This window comes from Mobula birostris, chromosome 6, assembly GCF_030028105.1.
Source record: "Mobula birostris isolate sMobBir1 chromosome 6, sMobBir1.hap1, whole genome shotgun sequence".
NCBI classification, from domain to species: domain Eukaryota; kingdom Metazoa; phylum Chordata; class Chondrichthyes; order Myliobatiformes; family Myliobatidae; genus Mobula; species Mobula birostris.
In genome coordinates, this window is record NC_092375.1 from 4070113 (window position 1) to 4093437 (window position 23325).

Below are 23325 nucleotides of genomic sequence, written 5' to 3' on the forward strand. Positions count from 1 at the left end.
AATGACGGGAATGTGCTGGAGATCTCTCCAATGACGGGGACGTGCCGGAGATCTCTCCAGTGAGGAGAACGTGCTGGAGATCTCTCCAATGACGGGAACGTGCCGGCAATCTCCAATGACGAGAACGTGCTGGCGATCTCTCCAATGATGGGAACGTGCTGATGATCTCTCCAATGTCCGGAACGTGCTGGAGATCTCTCCAATGACGGGGACATGCTGGAGATCTCCAATGACGAGAACGTGCCAGAGATCTCTCCAATGACCGGAACGTGCTGGCGTTGTCTCCGATGACAGGAATGTGCCGGCGATCTCGCTGATGACAAGAACGTGCTGACGCTCTCTACAATGACGGGAACGTGCTAGAGATCTCTCCAATGACGGGAACGTGCTGGCGATCTCTCCAATGACCGGAACGTGCTGGCGATCTCCAATGACGAGAACGTGCTGGCGATCTCCAATGACGGGAACGTGCCGGTGATCTCTCCAATGACGGGGACGTGCCGGCGATCTCTCCAATGACGGGAATGTGCTGACCATCTCCAATGATGGGAACGTGCTGGAGATCTCTCCAATGACGGGAACGTGCCAGCGATCTCGCCGATGATGGGAACATGCCGGCGATCTCTCCAATGACGGGAACGTGCTGGCGATCTCTCCAATGACGGGAACGTGCTGACCATCTCCAATGATGGGAACGTGCTGGAGATCTCTCCAATGCCGGGAACGTGCTGGAGATCTCTCCAATGACGGGAACGTGCCGGAGATCTCTCCAATGACGAGAATGTGCTGACGATCTCTCCAATGACAAGAACGTGCCGGCGATCTCCAATGACGGGAACATGCTGGAGATCTCTCCAATGATGAGAACGTGTTTGCTACAGCTAGAAGGAGGCGAAACTGGGGAGCAGCAGAACTGAAGCACATTTACTTGGGCAACTGCCGCTGCATGGGCTTGTAGCAGCACAGTGGGCCGAATGGGCCAGCTGTCGGTTCTCACCTGTGCACCCTGACTCTCACGTTCCCTCAGCCCTTTCTCCTACCCCGACTAGAGAAAGGGGTCTCCGACCATAGGACATGGGAGCAGCATTAGGCCATTCAGCCCATGAAGTCTACACCACATTCCATCACAGCTGATTTATTATCCCTCTCAACCCCATTCTTCTGCCTACTCTCCATAACCTTTGATGCCCTGCCTAATCAAAAAACTATCAAACTCTACTTTAAATATACCCAATGATTTGTCCTCCACAGTTGTCTGTGGCGATGAAGACCACAGATTCTCCACCCTCTGGCTAAAGATATTCCTCCTCATCTCTGTTCTAAATGGATAACCTTGTATTCTGAGACTGTGTCCTCTAGTCTGAGGCTCATTCACTTTCAGAAACATCCTTTCCACCTCCACTATTGAGGCCTTTCAATATTCGATAGGCTTCAATCCCCCTTGAACCTCCTCTGGACCCTCTCCAATGCCAGAACATCTTTTCTTCGATAAGAGGCCCAGAACTGCTCACAATACTCCCAAGTGCGGTCTGACCAGTGCCTCATAAAGCCTCAGCTTTACATCCTTGCATAGTCCTCTGGAAAAGAATACTCCCCATCAGTTCTGACCAAAGAATTCACCGGCTAGTTTGTATCAGGTTGAAGTTAACACTATCTGGTGCTGCTAAACAGGTAAGCCAGGCTTCTCCCACCCAGACATCCCTCCATCCCTGCAACAACTTGAGGTGATCGACACACTGCTGACTCAGTGCCTGAACCAAACCGAAGTTCAAGTCAAGGTCAGTTTGTTGCCATTCAACCGTACACGTGTACTGCCAAATGAAACAAGACCAAGGTGACACAACACAGTACATAGAAACATAGAAACATAGAAAATAGGTGCAGGAGTAGGCCATTTGGCCCTTCGAGCCTGCACTGCCATTCAGTATGATCATGGCTGATCATCCAACTCAGAACCCTGTACCTGCCTTCCCTCCATACCCCCTAAACCCTTTAGCCACAAGGGCCATATCTAACTCCCTCTTAAATATAGCCAATGAACTACACATAACTCACACACACAACGCATGAAGCAATGTCACCACTGGTAAATTCACGCAGTAAGGTACATTTACGACACATTAAAAAGTAAGCATTATAATGCTACTACATGATGAGACCTGGATGTTGGCAAGGAGTTCAGTAGAATTAGGCCTGGGGGAGGAAGCAGTTTCCCATCCTGACAGACCTGGTCCTGATACTATAGAACATAGAACATAGAAAAGTACAGCACAGTACAGGCCCTTCAGCCCACAATGTTGTGCCAACCCTCAAACCCTCCTGCTTGATGCTAGGGGTCCGTGCTCCACTTTGAATTCCTCTGGACCCACATTTGGATATGATCAATGAGGGTTCTGGGAACTATGTACCTATCCTCCTGCAACCACATCTCCACCCCACAGCCCCCTCCAAAGAGGCCCATCCTCCCCACGACAACGTTTCTCAGACTCCTGGTGGAACAGGCCCCACGGCATCCACCCAGCCTCACTCTCCACACTCGCAGAGACATCCCACCTCTCCCCACCCAATGCGCCCCACTCCTCCCCCTGAAAATCCTGTCCCCCAGAAAAGAAAGGAAAAGGAACAGAGTTGGACACCTTCCTCTGAGGAGCGGCCCGGATTTTGCTTGTGGTGGCAGCCTCCCTTCCTGCAGGTTCCCAGGAACTCGAGAGGATGGAACACCCAGGGGTGCTGCCGGTGCCTAGTTGACATCCCAACAGTTCTGTTTAGCTCTGGTGGTCGGTGTTTGTTGCACCATGATGTCTGCGTGTGCTTTGTGATGATTATTTAGCGCTTTGACCGTTCCATGTCGCATGATCTCGGAGATTGATTTTCATTCCATGTTTGCGTTTTGGTCTGTTTAAGCCGTAATTTTTTTTTTCTCTCTTCCCACCAACCAGATGCTCCCATCATCCTGTCTCCCACCATCAACATTCCTTCCTCCCGTCCCGTTAGGACAGGGGCAACCCCTGTCACCATAGCAACCAGCACCATCAAACCTGGCAAAGGTTCCGGGGCCCGAGGTACAGTACAAAGCCTCCATTACTCTACAACTAGTTGCTGAACTGAGCTGATAGCCATTAGTTCAGTAGATGCTTTCTTAGTCTGCTTTTACTTATTATAAGTTCATTTCTGGAAACTGGTTGGTGGTCGAGGTGCTGGGGAGGGAGGTGAGGTGTATTATGGGTCAGAGTGGATGAAGGGTGGGGGTCTTCTTCTTAGCTTACCACCCATCCTGGGGCATTCGGCACTGATGGCAGCTTACCAGAGTCCTCTGTCCTGGGACAGACTTTCAAGTTGTCCCCAGGTCTAGCCCATCGAAGATCCTACCTCTCCCAGGGCTGAGGTCTTTGGGGTTTCTGTTGGCATTTCTCTATCTCTGGGCTTTTACGGGATGGGGTTGCTAGCCCCATGTCCGACCCTTCTCCTTATACAGCAGGGCTTGGGAATACTCCTGGCAGAGTTGGTGAGGGGTCTACCAACCAGCCTTTACATCCCAGGTGAGCAAGGTAAGACCAAAGCATCGAATTCCTGGACAGGGGAACAGGCCATAGGAGGGGTAATTGTTGAATAATGTATTCCTCCAGTCCCTTGCACCCCCTCCCCCTCCCCAGAGAGTAGTTGAATCTACTCTCTAAAAGTTCCTGTTACTGCTCAGGTCTGGATGGTCCCCAAACAGGCAGGCATGTGGCATGTGGCATGTGGTGTTGACACCACAGGTAGTTTGAGCAGACCCATCCCCTGGGTCAGCCCCCTCACTTGCCTGTTGACCCCCCCTCCACTGGAGGGCTTTGGGTCTGGGGAAGCAGATAGATGTGCAGCACCGAGTTGCTAAGGATGACTACACCTGATTACCCCTCATGGCAGCAGAGGGATAGAGGAGGCGCAGTCATGGGGCTACCTAGTTAAACAATCTAGGTGACCGATGCATTAGTTACCATCACCAGATGGTGATCTTCATGTCACCACAAGACCTAGAGCAAAATCAGGCCATTCGGCCCATCGAGTCTGCTCCACCATTCCATCATGGCTGATCTATTATCCCTCTTAACCCCATTCCCCTGCCTTCTCCCCATAACCTTTGATCCCCTGACTAATCAAGAACCTATCAGCCTCCACCTTAAATATATCCAATGACTTGGCCTCCTCAGCCGTCTGTGGCAATGAATTGCACAGATTCACTACTCTCTGGATACAGAAATTCCTCCTCATCTCCGTTCTAAAAGGACAGTCTTGTATTCTGTGGCTGTGCCTTGTATCCTGAATCCCCGCCACACAGGAAACATCCCCTCCACTTTTATGAGGCCTTTCACCTTCCACCATGTGAAATGTGCACTAGCTTTGGGGTTAGGGCAGGAAAGGTCCTGTAGTAGCGGGAGAGAATCAACCTCGCTAGAAACAGTGAGACAGCCAGTCATGCACAGCCAATTCTGGGACCATACTGTGCAGATACACCCCTCGGCGCTCTGAAACATTCGAGGGAGGGTGGGCAGTGCGGTAGGACGTGGAGGGGTGCCAGTCGGACTTTCTCGGGGGGGGGGGATGTAGGGGTGCTTGGGCAGGTAGTACTAAGATGAGCATTGCCTGGTTTGGGTGTGCTGAGCTGGGGGGCGGGTGGGGGAGTAGAGTGGCTGCTGACCGAGGTTCTTCACTCACCACTCAGTATCTGGGGGTGGTAGGGAATCCCAGGCAGAACAGGTCACCTCAGGTGGAAGGATTTGGCTGGGGTGTCCCAGCCAGGCAATGGACCCAGGTGATGGCGGGAGGTGTTCATTTGTTGAGAGGGGGGCCAGCAACCACGGAGGGAGCCCACCTCACAGTGCAGTCAGGGAGTGTCCCTAGCCCTGGGAAGGGAGCCTACCCCTGAGGCCAGTGAGGGGGCGTTCCCATATCCCCTCAGTCACTCCCAGCAGCTCAAGCCCTGGGCCACCATTGCCACTTGTTTCGATCACGTGACCCATTCTTAGCCAATCCGCTGGCTGCGCAGTCACATGGTGAGGCAGTGGGCAACAACCGGAGCCATTGGAAGACGCTGTCTGTCTGAGTACGTTGAGTTGCTTTGCTGTGTTTGATTTGATTTCCTCCTCAGTTTTGCGAACCATTTTGTTTTTCTTTCCTTTACCCATGTCGGCCACCACTCACAGCCTCGGTGAGGTCCTCGCCCCCGACCGGCCCGGCTCAAGGTAAGGAACCGGCAGGAGGAGCGGGGCAGTCCCCTCCCGCCTCTCAGTGACACTACTTTCTCCCCCTCTTCCTACTCCTTCTGTCTCCCCCTCCCTCCACCCACATCCCTGATCACGTGACCCGTGACTCGCCATCCTGCCAGGCACGTGGTCACATGACGTGGCCGTGGGCGCCAATCAGAGTCATTGGCAGGATAGTGTCTGAGTGTGTTTATTTACACAGATCCAGGACTGCCCCCCCCCACTTGTACTAGAACTGTGCCCCCCACATCCTCTCTTCCCTCTCTACTCCCTCCTTCAGACCCGTGGACACCTCCCTCTCTGCCACTCAGTGACACCAGCACTGCTCCACAACTCCCCAGAAAATCCTGAGACCCACCTTCTGACCCCCCCCCGGTCCCAGGATACACCCCCCCACCCCTCAGTCACGTCAGCACCCTCTTCCTTCCCCCACACCCCAACTTCCTCCCTCTATACTCCTCCCTTTAGATCCTGCGACCCTCTCCCCACCCCTCAGTCTCTCTGTCTCCCCCCTCACCCCCACTATCACATCCTGCGACCCTCTCCCCCCCAGTCTCTTCTCTCCCCCCTCACCCCCACTATCACATCCTGCGACATCCTGCAACCCTCTCCCCACCCCTCAGTCTCTCTGTCTCCCCCCTCACCCCCACTATCACATCCTGCGACCCTCTCCCCCCCAGTCTCTCTCTCCCCCCTCACCCCCACTATCACATCCTGCGACATCCTGCAACCCTCTCCCCACCCCTCAGTCTCTCTGTCTCCCCCCTCACCCCCACTATCACATCCTGAGACCCTCTCCCCACCCGTCAGTCTCTCTCTCCCCCCTCACCCCCACTATCCTGCGACCCTCTCCCCCCGTCAGTCTCTCTCTCCCCCACCCCCACCCCCACTATCACATCCTGCGACCCTCTCCCCCCCTCAGTCTCTCTCTCCCCCCTCACCCCCACTATCACATCCTGCAACCCTCTCCCCCCCTCAGTCTCTCTCTCCCCCTCACCCCCACTATCACATCCTGCAACCCTCTCCCCACCCCTCAGTCTCTCTCTCCCCCCTCACCCCCACTATCACATCCTGCGACCCTCTCACCACCCCTCAGTCTCTCTCTCCCCCCTCACCCCCACTATCACATCCTGGGACCCTCTCCCCACCCCTCAGTGACATCAGTGTTTTCTCGCTCTTCCCCACACCCTGACTTTCTCATTCTGCACCCCTCTCACACACGAAGATCTGCCCTTTCCACCCCTCTGTGACACCAGCTCTCCCTCTCTCTCTCTCACACCCGGGAAAGCCCCCTGCCCCTTCCTCAGACGCCAGGACTTCCATTCCCGTCCCTCCCTCAAACTCTGGAACCCTCCTGCCCCTCCCCGGGAATCTGGGATCTCAGACCTGCTCCTCTCTCAGACCCCTCTCAGAGGATCTGTCTATATCTCCATCTCCCCCCTCAAACCCCAGGATCTGACCCTCAGAGATGCCCCCTGAGATCCTGGCACTCAGTATTTGCCCTTTTTGTCTCCTCCCAGGGTCATGGGTCCCAACACAATCACCTCACACTCTTGGACAGGGTACACAGACCAGCTCCCGCCCTTAGAGAGATCCCAAACTCCTTGGCTGTCCAACCCTGCAGCTCATGAACAATCTGCCTTCCCTACGCTCGTGATTCTTGTTAGTCTACTATCATATCTCTCACTTTAAACCTCTGCCCCCCCCAATTCATCATTCCCCTACCCTGGGGGAAGACTGCGTTGATAGTTGTAACCCCTCTATACCAGCGGCCCGCAGACTCTCGCACACCCATGATCAGAGAGCTAGCCTGACCGACCTCTCTCTATTTCCCGAGCCACCCAGTCCTGGCAACAGCCTCGTAAATCTTTTCTGTACACTTTCCAGTTTAGCCACATCTTTACTATAACAGGGTGACCAGAACTGAATGGTACTCCACATGTGGCCTTTCGAACATCCTGTACAACTTCAACGTAACATCCCGCCTCCTGTATGATGGAGAAATGGAGGGCTATGTGAGGGGAAGGGTTACATTGATCTTGGAGCAGGTTAAAAGGTCGGCACAACATGAATTTATGTGTCCTGACTGTGGAACCGGATACTAGGATTCAAGAACAGCTGATGGAATTTGATGCAGACGAGTGTGAGGTATTGCACTTTGGTGGGACCAGCCAGGGTGGGTCTTACACAGTGAGCAAGCAGTGGGGCACTAAGGAGTGTGGTAGAATAAAGGGATCTGGGAATGCAGATCCGTAATTCCTTGATGGTAGCATCTAAGGTAGATAGGGTCGAAAAGAAAACTCTTGACACATTGGCCTTCATAAATCAGAATTTCGGGTACAGGAGTTGGGATGTTATGTTAGAGCTGTACAAGACGTTGGGGAGGCCTAATTTGGAGTGTCGTGGGCAGTTTTGTGGTCTTACCTACAGGAATAAGGGAAGATTTACAAGGATGTCGCCAAGTCCAGAGGACCTGAGTTGTAGGGAAATGTTCAATAGGTTAGGACTGTATTCCCTGGAGCGTAGGAGACTGAGGGGAGATTTGATCGAGGTACAAAAACCTGAGGGGTATTGATAGGGTAAATGCAATCAGCCTTTTTCCACTGAGGTTAGGAGCGAGCACAGCCAGAGGTCACGGGTTAAGGGTGAAAGGTGAAATGTTTACGGGAACGTCTTCACTCAGAGGGAGGTGAGAGTGTGGAATGAGCTGCCAGTGCGAGTGGTTGATGTGGATTTGATTGCAATGTTCAAAAGAAGTTTGGATTGGTACATGGATGGGAGGGGGATGGAGGGGGATGGTCCTGGTGCAGGTCGATGGGATAGGCAGAATAATAATTTGGCATAGACTAGATGGGCTGAAGGGCCCGTTTTTGTGCTGTAGTGCTGTCTGACTGGGTGGCAGAGGCGCGTGCCGATGTCAGTGACTGGTTGGGCTTGCGGAGGGGTCTTTCCCGAGAGCCTCAGATGAGGTGTGATGATGGATCTTCAGACACACTGGGCCAGTGGGAGCTCAGCCAGGAGAGAGGGGAAGCCAAGGAGACCAGCACCACCAACAGAAGTAGCCCCCTCTGGAGGGAGGGTGTTGGGAGTTAGTGAAAGGAGGCTGCCTCCTGCGGTCAAGGGGGGTATGAACCTTGGGTCTGACGGCTCCTCTCAGTGCAGGGGTTGGTGGGAGAGGGCAGTGGTAGGCACGGAGGCAGGATAAGCTGACTGTAGTCACTGCAAGCAGCATTGCAGATGGCCAGGTCTGACATGACTCGAGGCCCACTGGGAGAATGGAGAGAAAGCAACAGACACAAAATGCTGGAAGAGCTCAGCAAGTCAGGAGCACCTACTAAACAGTCAAAGTTTCTTGCTGAGACCTTTCATTTCTCCTGATGAACATCGACTGTTTATTCCTCTCCATAGATGCTGCCTGACCTGCTGAGTTCCTCCAGCATTTTCTGTGCATTGCTCTGGATTTCCAGCGTCTGCAGAATCTCTTGTGTTTGTGTATGTGGTGCAGAGAGTCTGGTGGTGTAAGCAGCCCGTGTGATGTGGGTCTGGAAGTAGTGGGTGTGGTTTCAATGAGAATAAGAGTCAATTGAATCGATTTAATTTTACTAAGTGTTTGTAAAATTAACCACAAAAGGGAGGCATTTTCAGGATCACAAATAAATCCATTGGTCAGAGTCAACCATGGATATTGCAATCCATCAGTCTACATGATATGCAAGCCAGGGCAGTACGATATGGAGAGCGAGCTGTTGCCCATGCAGCAGGCTTCCCCTCTCCAACAGCTGATAATCCCAAAGCAACGGCAGACACCGATACAGTTTGGCACCAGCAGTGTCACAGGAGTTGTCAGATATCGGTGAACTCAGTGTAGGACTGCCTCAGGGACTCCAGCCCTGGAATTTCCCTCGGGGTTTACTCCCGAAGCCTTCCCCATAGGCAGGTGTAGCTGCAAGGCAGAGGAAATTTGAGATCAGAGTTTTCCTTCTCCGAGATGAGCTTCCAACCACGGCTGACGAACCCCATCTGCCTGAAGTGACTGGTTTTAAGGCACCAGTAACCCGCCTTTGCCCCTTCCCTGTCAGTAGGAATGGTTCCGCTGGGCTTAGTAGCTAATCTGGACATGAAGGCCAGGTGCTGGACTGGGTCGTCGTAACTCGGGGGTGGGGGGCAGTAGGGATCAGATTCTTACTACCTACTACAAGTCCCAATAGTGTGCATCTTAAATAGCCTAAAAGTCCAAATGGTGTGCATCTTAAATAGCCTCTGGTAACCAAACAAGTCACCTCGAGTCATTTTTAAACAAAATATATCGTTACTGCTTCTCATTCATGTTTAATCACATGAAGGTTTTGTTCCGACTGAGGAAAGCTGTCAGACTAGAATTTATCAGGAATGAGTGGGACCATGTATCTGACACCATGGATCATTCCACATTTTTCAAGTTGGATTTCTGTGGCGAATTACCTCGGCCAACCTCCAACCAGTGAACCACAAACTTCAATCCTGGGACACTCCTCACCACACTAAGAAGCAAGGATGTAATGCTGAGGCTTTATAAGGCATTGGTCAGACCTCATTTTGAGTATTATGAACAGCTTTACACAGGATAATACAGCACAGTACAGGCCCTTCAGCCCACAATGTTGTGCCGACCCTCAAACCCTGCCTCCCATATAACCCCCCACCTTAAATTCCTCCATATACCTGTCTAGTAGTCTCTTAAACTTCACTAGTGTATCTGCCTCCACCACTGACTCAGGCAGTGCATTCCACGCACCAACCACTCTCTGAGTAAAAAACCTTCCTCTAATATCCCCCTTGAACTTCCCACCCCTTACCTTAAAGCCATGTCCTCTTGTATTGAGCAGTGGTGCCCTGGGGAAGAGGCGCTGGCTGTCCACTCTATCAATTCCTCTTAATATCTTGTACACCTCTATCATGTCTCCTCTCATCCTCCTTCTCTCCAAAGAGTAAAGCCCTAGCTCCCTTAATCTCTGATCATAATGCATACTCTCTAAACCAGGCAGCATCCTGGTAAATCTCTGTACCCTTTCCAATGCTTCCACATCCTTCCTATAGTGAGGCGACCAGAACTGGACACAGTACTCCAAGTGTGGCCTAACCAGAGTTTTATAGAGCTGCATCATTACCTCACGACTCTTAAACTCTATCCCTCAACTTATGAAAGCTAACACCCCATAAGCTTTCTTAACTACCATATCTACCTGTGAGCCAGCTTTCAGGGATCTGTGGACATGTACCCCAAGATCCCTCTACTCCTCCACATTGCCAAGTATCCTGCCATTTACTTTGTACTCTGCCTTGGAGTTTGTCCTTCCAAAGTGTACCACCTCACACTTCTCCGGGTTGAACTCCATCTGCCACTTCTCAGCCCATTTCTGCATTCTATCAATATCTCTCTGCAATCTTTGACAATCCTCTACACTATCTACAACACCACCAACCTTTGTGTTGTCTGCAAACTTGCCAGCCCACCCTTCTACCCTCACATCCAGGTTGTTAATAAAAATCACGAAAAGTAGAGGTCCCAGAACCGATCCTTGTGGGACACCACTAGTCACAATCCTCCAATCTGAATGTACTCCCTCCACCACAACCCCCTGCTTTCTGCAGGCAAGCCAATTCTGAATCCACCTGGCCAAACTTCCCTGGATCCCATGCCTTTTGACTTTCTGAATAAGCCTAACGTGTGGAACCTTGTCAAATGCCTTACTAAAATCCATATAGATCACATCCACTGCACTACCCTCATCTATATGCCTGGTCACCTCCTCAAAGAACTCTATCAGGCTTGTTAGACACGATCTGCCCTTCACAAAGCCATGCTGACTGTCCCTGACCAGACCATGATTCTCTAAATGCCCAGAGATCCTATCTCTAAGAATCTTTTCCAACAACTTTCCCACCACAGACGTAAGGCTCACTGGTCTATAATTACCCGGACTATCCCTACTACCTTTTTTGAACAAGGGGACAACATTCACCTCCCTCCAGTCCTCCAGTACCATTCCCGTGGACAACGAAGACATAAAGATCCTAGCCAGAGGCTCAGCAATCTCTTCTCTTGCCTCGTGGAGCAGCCTGGGGAATATTCCGTCAGGCCCCGGGGACTTATCTGTCCTAATGTATTTTAACAAATCCAACACCTCCTCTCCTTTAATATCAACATGCTCCAGAACACCAACCTCACTCATATTGTCCTCACCATCATCAAGTTCCCTCTCGTTGGTGAATACCGAAGAGAAGTATTCATGGAGGACCTCGCTCACTTCCACAGCCTCCAGATACATCTTCCCACCTTTATCTCTAATCGGTCCTACCTTCACTCCTGTCAGCCTTTTGTTCTTCACATAATTGAAGAATGCCTTGGGGGTTTCCTTTACCCTACTCGCCAAGGCCTTCTCATGCCCCCTCAAAAAAGAGGTTTTGGGCCCGTTATCTCAGAAAGTGTGTGCGGTCCAGGGAAGGTTCACAAGAATGATTCAGGGAATGGAAGGGTTAACCTACGAGGAGCTTTTGATGGATCTGAGCCTGTTTTCGCTGGAGCTTAGAAGAATGTAGGGTGGGATCTCATTGAAATCTATTGAATATTGTAAGGCCTAGACAGAGTGGCTGTGGAGAGGATGTTTCCTGTGGCGCAGGCTTCCCACCCTGGGGTCCACACACCCCTTGCTTAACAGTATTGGTCCATGGCGTAAAGAAGATTAGAGTGGATGAGTCTAGGACCAAAGGATACAGCCTCAGAATAGAAGTACATTGGAATCAGTTTTTTATCACGGAAATATGTCATGAAATGTGTTGTCTTACAGCAGCTGTACAATTTTTCATGCAATACTCAAAAAATTACTTTAAGTTACAGTAAGAAATATAAAAAATAGTGCAACAGAGAGCCTTTAGAACAGAGATGAGGAGGAATTTCTTTAGCCAGAGGGTGGTGAATCAGCAGAATTCATTACCATGTACAGCTGTGTAGCCAGGTCGCTGGGTGTATTTAAAGTGGAGGTTAATGGGTTCTTGATTAGTCAGGGCATCAAAGGTTATGGGGAGAAGGCAGGAGAATGGGGTTGAGAGAGATAATAGATCAGCCATGATGGAATGGCGGGACAGACTCAAGAGGCCGAATAGCCTGATTCTGATTCTAATACTCAGAGTGAAAGGAGGCAGAAGAGACAAGCTGTTGTGATAGGGGATTCATTGGTTAGGGGAACGGCTAGGGTAAAAAGACCCTTATGGCAGTTGTATACAGACCCACAAGTGAGGATGTGGTCTGCAAATTACAATGGGAGATAGAAACTGCATGCCAAAAAAGCAATGTTACAATAGTCATGGGGGATTTCAATATGCAGGTAGATTGGGAAAATCAGGTTGGTGCTGCATCCCTCGAGGGGGAGTTTCTAGAACGCCAAGGAGATGGCTTTGTAGAGCAGCTCATGGTTGAGCCCATTAGGCGACCAACTATTGTGGATTGGGTGCTGTTCAATGAACCAGAGTTGATTAGAGAGCTTAAAGTAAAAGGACCCTGAGGAGAAAGTGATCATAATATGATTGAATTCACCCTGAAATTTGAGAAGGAGAAGCTGAAGTCAGATGTACTGTATCAGTATTACAGTGGAGTAAAGGGAATTAGAGAGGCATGAGGGAGGAGTTGGCCAGAATTGATTGGAAAAGAACACTGGCAGGGATGATGGCAGAGCAGCAATGGCTGGAAATTCTGGAAGCAATTCAGAAGGTACAGGGTATACACATTCCAAAGAGGAAGAAGTATTCTCAAGGCAAGATGACATAACCATGGCTAACAAGAGAAGTCAAAGCCAACATAAAACCCAAAGAAAAAGCATATAATAGAGCAAAAATTAGTGGGAAGTTAGAGGATTGGGAAGCTTTTAAAGAAGGCAACTAAAAAATCGTTAAGAAGGTAAAGAAAGAATATGAAATTAAGCTAGCCAATAATATTAAAGAAGATACTAAAGTTACTTCAGATATATGAAGTGTAAAAGAGACAAGAGTGTATATTGTACCAATGTAACACTATGCTGGAGAGGTAGCAATGGGGGGCAAAGGAATGACAGACAAACTGAATAGGCATTTTGCATCAATCTTCACTCGCAGTATGGTGGAAGTTCCAGGCGTCAGGGGGCAGTTGTGACTGAAGTTACTATTACTAGGGGAAAGGTTCTTGGGAAACTGAAAGGTCTGAAGGTAGATAAATCAGCTGGATCAGATAGTGTACACCTCAGTGTTCTGAAGGAGGCAGCTGAAGAGATTGTGGAGGCATTAGTAATGATCTTTCAAGAAACAGGAATGGTTCTGAAAGACTGGAACATTGCAAATCTCACTCGACTCTCCGAAATAGAAGACAGCCAAAGAAAGAAAACTATCGGCCAGTTTGTCTGACTTCAGTGGTTGGGAAGATGTTGGAGTCAATTGTCAAGGATGTGGTTTCAGAGGCACAAACAGGCTATAGTCAGTGTGTTTTCCTCAAAAGAAAATCTTGCCTAACAACTATGTTGGAATTCTTTGAAGAAATAAGGATCTTCGTGATTGTAGGGATGACTTACAGCGGATTGGAAAGCTTGAGCATGCAGATATTAAGGAAGAGGATGTGTTGGAGCTTTTAGAAAGCATCAAGTTGGATAAGTCACTGGGACCAGATGAGATGGACACCAGGCTACTGTGGAAGGCGAGGGAGGAGATTGCTGAGCCTCTGGTGATGATCTTTGCATCATCACTGGGGACAGGAGAGGTTCCGGAGGATTTGAAGGTTGCAGATGTTGTTCCTTTATTCAAGAAAGGGAGTAGAGATAGCCCAGGAAATTGTAGACCAGTGAGTCTTACTTCAGTGATTGGTAAGTTGATGGAGAAGATCCTGAGAGCAGGATTTATGAACATTTGGAGAGGCATAATATGATTAGGAATAGTCAGCATGGCTTTGTCAAAGGCAGGTTGTGCCTTATGAGCCTGATCGAATTTTTTGAGGATGTGACTAAACACATTGATGATCGTAGAGCAGTAGATGTAGTGTATATGGATTTCAGCAAGGCATTTGACAAGCTACCCCATGAAAGGCTTATTGAGAAAGTAAGGAGGTATGGGATCCAAGGAGACATTGCTTTGTGGGTCCAGAACTGGCTTGCCCACAAAAGGTAAAGAATGGTTGTGGACAGGTCATATTCTGCATGGAGGCCGGTGACCAGTGGTGTGCCTCAGAGATCTGTTCTGGGACCCCTAGTCTTCATGATTTTTATAAATGACCTGGATATGGAGGGATGGGTTAGTCAACTTGCTGATCAGACAAAAGTTGGGGGTGTTGTGGATAGTGTGGAGGGCTGTCAGAGGCTACTACAGGACATTGATAGGATGCAAAACTGGGCTGACAAGTGGCAGATGGAGTTCAACCCAGATAAGTATGAGGTGGTTCATTTTGGTAGGTCAAATATGATGGCAGAATATATTATTAATGGTAAGACTCTTGTCAGTGTGGAGGATCAGAGGGATCTTGGGGTCCGAGTCCATTGGATGCTCAAACCAGCTGCGCAGGTTGACTCTGAGGTTAAGAAGGCATACGGTGTATTGGCCTTCATCAATCGTGGAATTGAATTTAGGAGCCGAGAGGTAATGTTGCAGCTACATAGGACCTTGGTCAGACCCCACTTGGAGTACTGTGCTCAGTTCTGGTCACCTCACTACAGGAAGGATGTGGAAACCATAGAAAGGGTGCAGAGGAGATTTACAAGGATGTTGCCTGGATTGGGGAGCAGGCCTTATGAGAATAGGTTGAGTGAACTCGGCCTTTTTTCCTTGGAGCGACAAAGCATGCGAGGTAACCTGATAGAGGTGTACAAAATGATGAGAGGCATTGATGATGTGGGTAGTCAGAGGCTTTTCCCCAGGGTTGAAATGGCTAGCATGAGAGGGCACAGTTTTAAGGTGCTTGGAAGTAGGTACAGAGGAGATGCCAGGGGTGAGTTTTTTACGCAGAGAGTGGTGAGTGCGTGGAATGGGCTGCTGGTGACGATGGTGGAGGCGGATATGATAAGGTCTTTTAAGAGACTCCAAGATAGGTACATGGAGCTCAGAAAAATAGAGGGCTATGGGTAACCCCAGGTAATTTCTAAGTTAAGGACATGTTCGGCACAGCTTTGTGGGCCGAAGGGCCTGTATTGTGCTGTAGGTTTTCCATGTTTGTATGTTTTTATTCACTCACCCCTCATTCTTCTGAATTCCAGTGAGTAGCAGCCCAAAGCAATCAAATGCTCTTCATATGATAAACCTTTCAATCCCAGAATCATTTTTGTGAACTACCTTTGAGCCCTCCCCAATATCAGAATATCTTTTCTGGGATAAGGAGCCCAAAACTGCTCACAATACTCCAAGCGAGGCCTCATCAGTTCTTTATAAAGCCTCAGCATCACATCCCTGCTCTTATATTCTAGACCTCTTGAAATGAATGTTAACATTGCATTGGCCTTCCTCACCACCAACTCAATCTGGAAACTAACCCTTCGGGAATCCTGCACAAGGATACTCAAGTCCCTTGGTGCCTCAGATTTTTAAATTTTCTCTCCGTTTAGAAAACAGTCTGTCATCTGTCATACAAGTCACTGACATATGAAGTTTAAAAAGCGATCCCAACACAGACCCCTGTGGAACACCACTAGATACAGCCCAGTCAATCACAGGAAAAGTGATGGAGAGTAAGGATTTCTGGTTGTATATTGTATACATTCTTTAATAGTAAATGAAACCATTGAACTATTAGACCATAAGACCATAAGACAAAGGAGCAGAAGTCGGCCATTCAGCCCATCGAGTCTGCTCCGCCATTTTATCATGAGCTGATCCATTCTCCCATTTAGTCCCACTCCCCCGCCTTCTCACCATAACCTTTGATGCCCTGGCTACTCAGATACCTATCAATCTCTGCCTTAAATACACCCAATGACTTGGCCTCCACTGCTGCCCATGGCAACAAATTCCATAGATTCACCACCCTCTGACTAAAAAAATTTTTTCGCATTTCTGTTCTGAATGGGCGCCCTTCAATCCTTAAGTCATGCCCTCTCGTACTAGACTCCCCCATCATGGGAAACAACTTTGCCACATCCACTCTGTCCATGCCTTTCAACATTCAAAATGTTTCTATGAGGTCTCCCCTCATTCTTCGAAACTCCAAGGAATACAGTCCAAGAGCGGACAAACATTCCTCATATGTTAACCCTCTCATTCCCGGAATCATTCTAGTGAATCTTCTCTGTACCCTCTCCAACGTCAGTACATCCTTTCTTAAATAAGGAGACCAAAACTGCCCACAGTACTCCAAGTGAGGTCTCACCAGCACCTTATAGAGCCTCAACATCACATCCCTGCTCCTATACTCTATTCCTCTAGAAATGAATGCCAACATTGCATCGCCTTCTTCATTACTGACTCAACATGGAGGTTAACTTTAAGGGTATCCTGTACGAGGACTCCCAAGTGCCGTTGCATCTCAGAACCTTAATTTCTTTCCCCATTTAAATAATAGTCTGCCCGTTTATTTTTTCTGCCAAAGTGCATAACCATACACTTTCCAACATTATACTTCATTTGCCACTTCTCTGCCCATTCTTCCAATCTATCCAAGTCTCTCTGCAGACTCTCCGTTTCCTCAGCACTACCGGCCCCTCCACCTATCTTCGTATCATCAGCAAACTTAGCCACAAAGCCATCTATTCCATAATCCAAATCGTTGATGTACAATGTAAAAAGATGCGGCCCCAACACGGACCCCTGTGGAACACAACTGGTAACCGGCAGCCAACCAGAATAGGATCCCTTTATTCCCACTCTCTGTTTCCTGCCAATCAGCCAACGCTCTATCCACGTATGTAACTTTCCCGTAATTCCATGGGCTCTTATCTTGTTAAGTAGCCTCATGTGTAGCACCTTGTCAAAGGCCTTCTGAAAATCCAAATATACAACATCCACTGCATCTCCCTTGTCTAGCCTACTGGTAATTTCCTCAAAAAATTGTAATAGGTTTGTCAGGCAGGATTTTCCTTTAAGGAATCCATGCTGAGTTCTGCCTGTCTTGTCATATGCCTCCAGGTACTCTGTAACCTCATCCTTGACAATCGACTCCAACAACTTCCCAACCACCGATGTCAAGCTAACAGGTCTATAATTTCCTTTTTGCTTCCTTGCCCCCTTCTTAAATAGCGGAGTGACATTTGCAATCTTCTAGTCCTCCGGAACCATGCCAGAATCTATCGACTTTTGAAAGATCATCGCTAATGCCTCCGCAATCTCCACAGCTACTTCCTTCAGAACATGAGGGTGCATTCCATCTGGTCCAGGAGATTTATCTACCTTCAGACTATTCAGCTTCCTGAGTACTTTCTCTGTCGTAATTGTGACTGCGCACACTTCTCTTCCCTGCCACCCTTGAGTGTCCGGTATACTGCTGATGTCTTCCTCGGTGAAGACTGATGCAAAATACTCGTTCAGTTCCTCTGCCATCTCCTCATCTCCCAGTTACAATTTCTCCAGCATCATTTTCTATCAGTCCTATATCTACTCTCACCTGTCTTTTACGCTTTATATACTTGAAAAAGCTTTTGGTATCCTCTTTGATATTATTTGCTAGTTTCCTTTCATAGTTAATCTTTTCCCTCTTAATGACCTTCTTGGTTTCCTTTTGCAAGGTTTTAAAAACTTCCCAATCCTCTCTCTTCCCACTAATCTTTGCTTCCTTGTATGCCCTCTCCTTAGCTTTAACTTTGGCTTTGACTTCTCTTGTCAACCACGGTTGCATCCTTTTTCCACTCGAAAATTTCTTCTTTTTTGGAATATACCTGTCTTGCACATTCCTCATTTCTCGCATAAACTCCAGGTACTGCTGCTCTGCCGTCTTTCCCGCCATTGTCTCTTTCCAGTCAACTTTGGCCAGTTCCTCTCTCATGCCACTGTAATTTCCTTTACTCCACTGAAACACCGACACATCAGATTTCGGCTTGAGCAATATCTGCACAGAGCACAGTCATGGGAAAGCAGCATCCATGATCAACACCACCAGCATCCAGACCAGGCTCTCTTCTCACTGCTGCCATTAGGGGGGAGGTACAGGAGCCTCAGGACCCCCACCACCAGCTTCAGGAGCAGTTACCTCTCAACCACCTTGAACTGCTGTGCTTAATTTCACTCACCTCGACTTTAAACTGATTCCACAACCTACAGACTCACTTTCAAGGAATCTACAACTCATGTTCTCAGTATTATTTATTTATTCATATTTACACAGTTTGCCTGCTTTTACACATTTTTCAGTGAAACTGTATATCAGGATAGCATATGGTGACATATATACATATTTGCCCTTTTAGGCCACTCACCCATCAGGGTCTGCTTTGCCATTCCACCATGGCTAACTTTTTATCCCTCTCAACCCTATTCTCCTGCCTTCTCCCTGTAACCTTTGACATCCTAACAAATCAAGAATCTATCAATCTCCGCCTTAAATATACCCAAAGTCATGACCGTACACTTCCTGACACTGTGTTCCACCTGCCACTTCTTTGCCCATTCTCCTAATCTAAGTCCTTCTGTAGCCTCTCTATTTTCTCAAAACTACCTGCCCCTCAACCTATCTTTGTATCATCTACAAATTTGGCCACAACGCCTTCATTTCCATCATCCAAATCATTGACATATAAAGTAAACAGACCCCCATGGAACACCACTGGTCACCGGCAGCCAGTATGAAGAGGCTCCCTTTATCCCCACTCTTTACCTCCTGCCGATCAGCCACTGCTTTATCCATGCGAGAATCTTTCCTGTCATACCATGGTCTCGTAGCTTGTTAAGCAGCCTCATGTGTGGCACCTTGTCAAAGGCCGTCTGAATATCCAAGTAAATGACATCCACTGACTCTCCTTTGTATATCCTGCCGATTATTTCCACAAATAATTCCAACAATTTGTCAGGCAAGATTTTTCCTAAAAGAAACCATACTGACTATTTTATCATGTGCCTCCAAGTATCCCAACATCGCATCCTTATGAATAGACTCCAAAATCTTCCCAACCACTACTGGTCTATAATCTCCTCTCTTTTCTCTCCCTCCTTAAAGAGTGGAGTTAAATTTTCAATTTTCCAATCCTCCAGAACCACTGGATGATCTTGTGATTTTTGAACAGGTGGGGACGGGTCTGTCACTGTGTGACACCGGGGTACGGTACCGGTGGGGACTGGTCTGTCACTGTGTGACACCGAGGTACGGTACCGGTGGGGACGGGTCTGTCACCGTGTGACACCGGGGTACGGTACCGGTGGGGACGGGTCTGTCACTGTAACACCGGGGTACGGTACCGGTGGGGACGGGTCTGTCACTGTGTGACACCGGGGTACGGTACCGGTGGGGACGGGTCTGTCGCTGTGTGACACCGGGGTACGGTACCGGTGGGGACGGGTCTGTCTCTGTGTGACACCGGGGTACGGTACCGGTGGGGACGGGTCTGTCACTGTATGACACCGGGGTACGGTACCGGTGGGGACGGGTCTGTCTCTGTGTGACACCGGGGTACGGTACCGGTGGGGACGGGTCTGTCACTGTGTGACACCGGGGTACGGTACCGGTGGGGACGGGTCTGTCACTGTGTGACACCGGGGTACGGTACCGGTGGGGACGGGTCTGTCACTGTGTGACACCGGGGTACGGTACCGGTGGGGACGGGTCTGTCACCGTAACACCGGGGTACGGTACCGGTGGGGACGGGTCTGTCGCCGTGTGACACCGGGGTACGGTACCGGTGGGGACGGGTCTGTCGCCGTGTGACACCGGGCTACGGTACCGGTGGGGACGGGTCTGTCGCCGTGTGACACCGGGGTACGGTACCGGTGGGGACGGGTCTGTCACCGTACGACACCGGGGTACGGTACCGGTGGGGACGGGTCTGTCACCGTACGACACCGGGGTACGGTACCGGTGGGGACGGGTCTGTCACTGTAACACCGGGGTACGGTACCGGTGGGGATGGGTCTGTCACTGTGTGACACCGGGGTACGGTACCGGTGGGGACGGGTCTGTCACTGTAACACCGGGGTACGGTACCGGTGGGGACGGGTCTGTCACTGTGTGACACCGGGGTACGGTACCGGTGGGGACGGGTCTGTCACTGTGTCACACCGGGGTACGGTACCGGTGGGGACGAGTCTGTCACTGTGTGACACCGCCGTACGGTACCGGTGGGGACGGGTCTGTCACTGTATAACACCGGGGTACTGTACCGGTGGGGACGGATCTGTCACTGTATAACACTGGGGTACGGTACCGGTGGGGACGGGTCTGTCACCGTACGACACAGGGGTACGGTACCGGTGGGGATGGGTCTGTCACTGTGTGACACCGGGGTACGGTACCGGTGGGGACGGGTCTGTCACTGTAACACCGGGGTACGGTACTGGTGGGGATGGGTCTGTCACTGTGTGACACCGGGGTACGGTACCGGTGGGGACGGGTCTGTCACTGTGTGACACCGGGGTACGGTACCGGTGGGGACGGGTCTGTCACTGTGTGACACCGGGGTACGGTACCGGTGGGGACGGGTCGGTCACTGTATGACACCGGGGTACGGTACCGGTGGGGACGGATCTGTCACTGTATGACACTGGGGTACGGTACCGGTGGGGACGGGTCTGTCACCATACGACACAGGGGTACGGTACCGGTGGGGATGGGTCTGTCACTGTGTGACACCGGGGTACGGTACCGGTGGGGACGGGTATGTCACTGTGTAACACCGGGGTACGGTACCGGTGGGGACGGGTCTGTCACTGTACAACACTGGGGTACGGTACCGGTGGGGACGGGTCTGTCACCGTACGACACAGGGGTACGGTACCGGTGGGGATGGGTCTGTCACTGTGTGACACCGGGGTACGGTACCGGTGGGGACGGGTCTGTCACCGTACGACACAGGGGTACGGTACCGGTGGGGATGGGTCTGTCACTGTGTGACACCGGGGTACGGTACCGGTAGGGACGGGTCTGTCACTGTGTGACACCGGGGTACGGTACCGGTGGGGACGGGTCTGTCACTGTAACACCGGGGTGCGGTACCGGTGGGGACGGGTCTGTCACTGTGTGACACCGGGGTACGGTACCGGTGGGGACGGGTCTGTCACTGTAACACCGGCGTACGGTACCGATGGGGACGAGTCTGTCACTGTGTGACACCGGGGTACGGTACCGGTGGGGACGGGTCTGTCACTGTAACACCGGCGTACGGTACCGGTGGGGACGAGTCTGTCACTGTGTGACACCGGGGTACGGTACCGGTGGGGACGGGTCTGTCACTGTGTGACACCGGGGTACGGTACCGGTGGGGACGGGTCTGTCACTGTGTGACACTGGGGTACGGTACCGGTGGGGACGGGTCTGTCTCTGTGTGACACCGGGGTACGGTACCGGTGGGGACGGGTCTGTCACTGTAACACCGGGGTACGGTACCGGTGGGGACGGGTCTGTCACTGTGTGACACCGGGGTACGGTACCGGTGGGGACGGGTCTGTCGCTGTGTGACACCGGGGTACGGTACCGGTGGGGACGGGTCTGTCGCTGTGTGACACCGGGGTACGGTACCGGTGGGGACGGGTCTGTCGCTGTGTGACACCGGGGTACGGTACCGGTGGGGACGGGTCTGTCACTGTAACACCGGGGTACGGTACCGGTGGGGACGGGTCTGTCACTGTGTGACACCGGGGTACGGTACCGGTGGGGACGGGTCTGTCTCTGTGTGACACCGGGGTACGGTACCGGTGGGGACGGGTCTGTCTCTGTGTGACACCGGGGTACGGTACCGGTGGGGACGGGTCTGTCACTGTGTGACACCGGGGTACGGTACCGGTGGGGACGGGTCTGTCACTGTGTGACACCGGGGTACGGTACCGGTGGGGACGGGTCTGTCACTGTAACACCGGGGTACGGTACCGGTGGGGACGGGTCTGTCTCTGTGTGACACCGGGGTACGGTACCGGTGGGGACGGGACACCGGGCTACGGTACCGGTGGGGACGGGTCTGTCACCGTACGACACCGGGGTACGGTACCGGTGGGGACGGGTCTGTCACCGTACGACACCGGGGTACGGTACCGGTGGGGACGGGTCTGTCACTGTAACACCGGGGTACGGTACCGGTGGGGATGGGTCTGTCACTGTGTGACACCGGGGTACGGTACCGGTGGGGACGGGTCTGTCACTGTAACACCGGGGTACGGTACCGGTGGGGACGGGTCTGTCACTGTGTGACACCGGGGTACGGTACCGGTGGGGACGGGTCTGTCACTGTGTCACACCGGGGTACGGTACCGGTGGGGACGAGTCTGTCACTGTGTGACACCGCCGTACAGTACCGGTGGGGACGGGTCTGTCACTGTATAACACCGGGGTACTGTACCGGTGGGGACGGATCTGTCACTGTATAACACTGGGGTACGGTACCGGTGGGGACGGGTCTGTCACCGTACGACACAGGGGTACGGTACCGGTGGGGATGGGTCTGTCACTGTGTGACACCGGGGTACGGTACCGGTGGGGACGGGTCTGTCACTGTAACACCGGGGCACGGTACTGGTGGGGATGGGTCTGTCACTGTGTGACACCGGGGTACGGTACCGGTGGGGACGGGTCTGTCACTGTGTGACACCGTGGTACGGTACCGGTGGGGACGGGTCTGTCACTGTATGACACCGGGGTACGGTACCGGTGGGGACGGATCTGTCACTGTATGACACTGGGGTACGGTACCGGTGGGGACGGGTCTGTCACCGTACGACACAGGGGTACGGTACCGGTGGGGATGGGTCTGTCACTGTGTGACACCGGGGTACGGTACCGGTGGGGACGGGTATGTCACTGTGTAACACCGGGGTACGGTACCGGTGGGGACGGGTCTGTCACTGTACAACACTGGGGTACGGTACCGGTGGGGACGGGTCTGTCACCGTACGACACAGGGGTACGGTACCGGTGGGGATGGGTCTGTCACTGTGTGACACCGGGGTACGGTACCGGTGGGGACGGGTCTGT

The 23325-nt window shown here is 51.3% G+C and overlaps 1 protein-coding gene across 2 annotated transcripts in view; it reads left to right on the forward strand.

Annotated features, from left to right (window-relative positions):
* Positions 1 to 23325, forward strand: part of LOC140198789 (cell adhesion molecule 2-like) — a 172779-nt gene that overhangs the window by 143460 nt on the left and 5994 nt on the right. The window contains exons 6-7 of one of the 2 annotated variants that reach the window (XM_072259819.1): positions 2940 to 3062; positions 5184 to 5222. The exons of the other annotated variant lie outside the window; for it this stretch is intronic. Coding sequence (XP_072115920.1) covers positions 2940 to 3062; positions 5184 to 5222 — 162 coding nt within the window. The remainder of the gene's footprint in view (positions 1 to 2939; positions 3063 to 5183; positions 5223 to 23325) is intronic. 2 annotated transcript variants of the gene reach the window in all.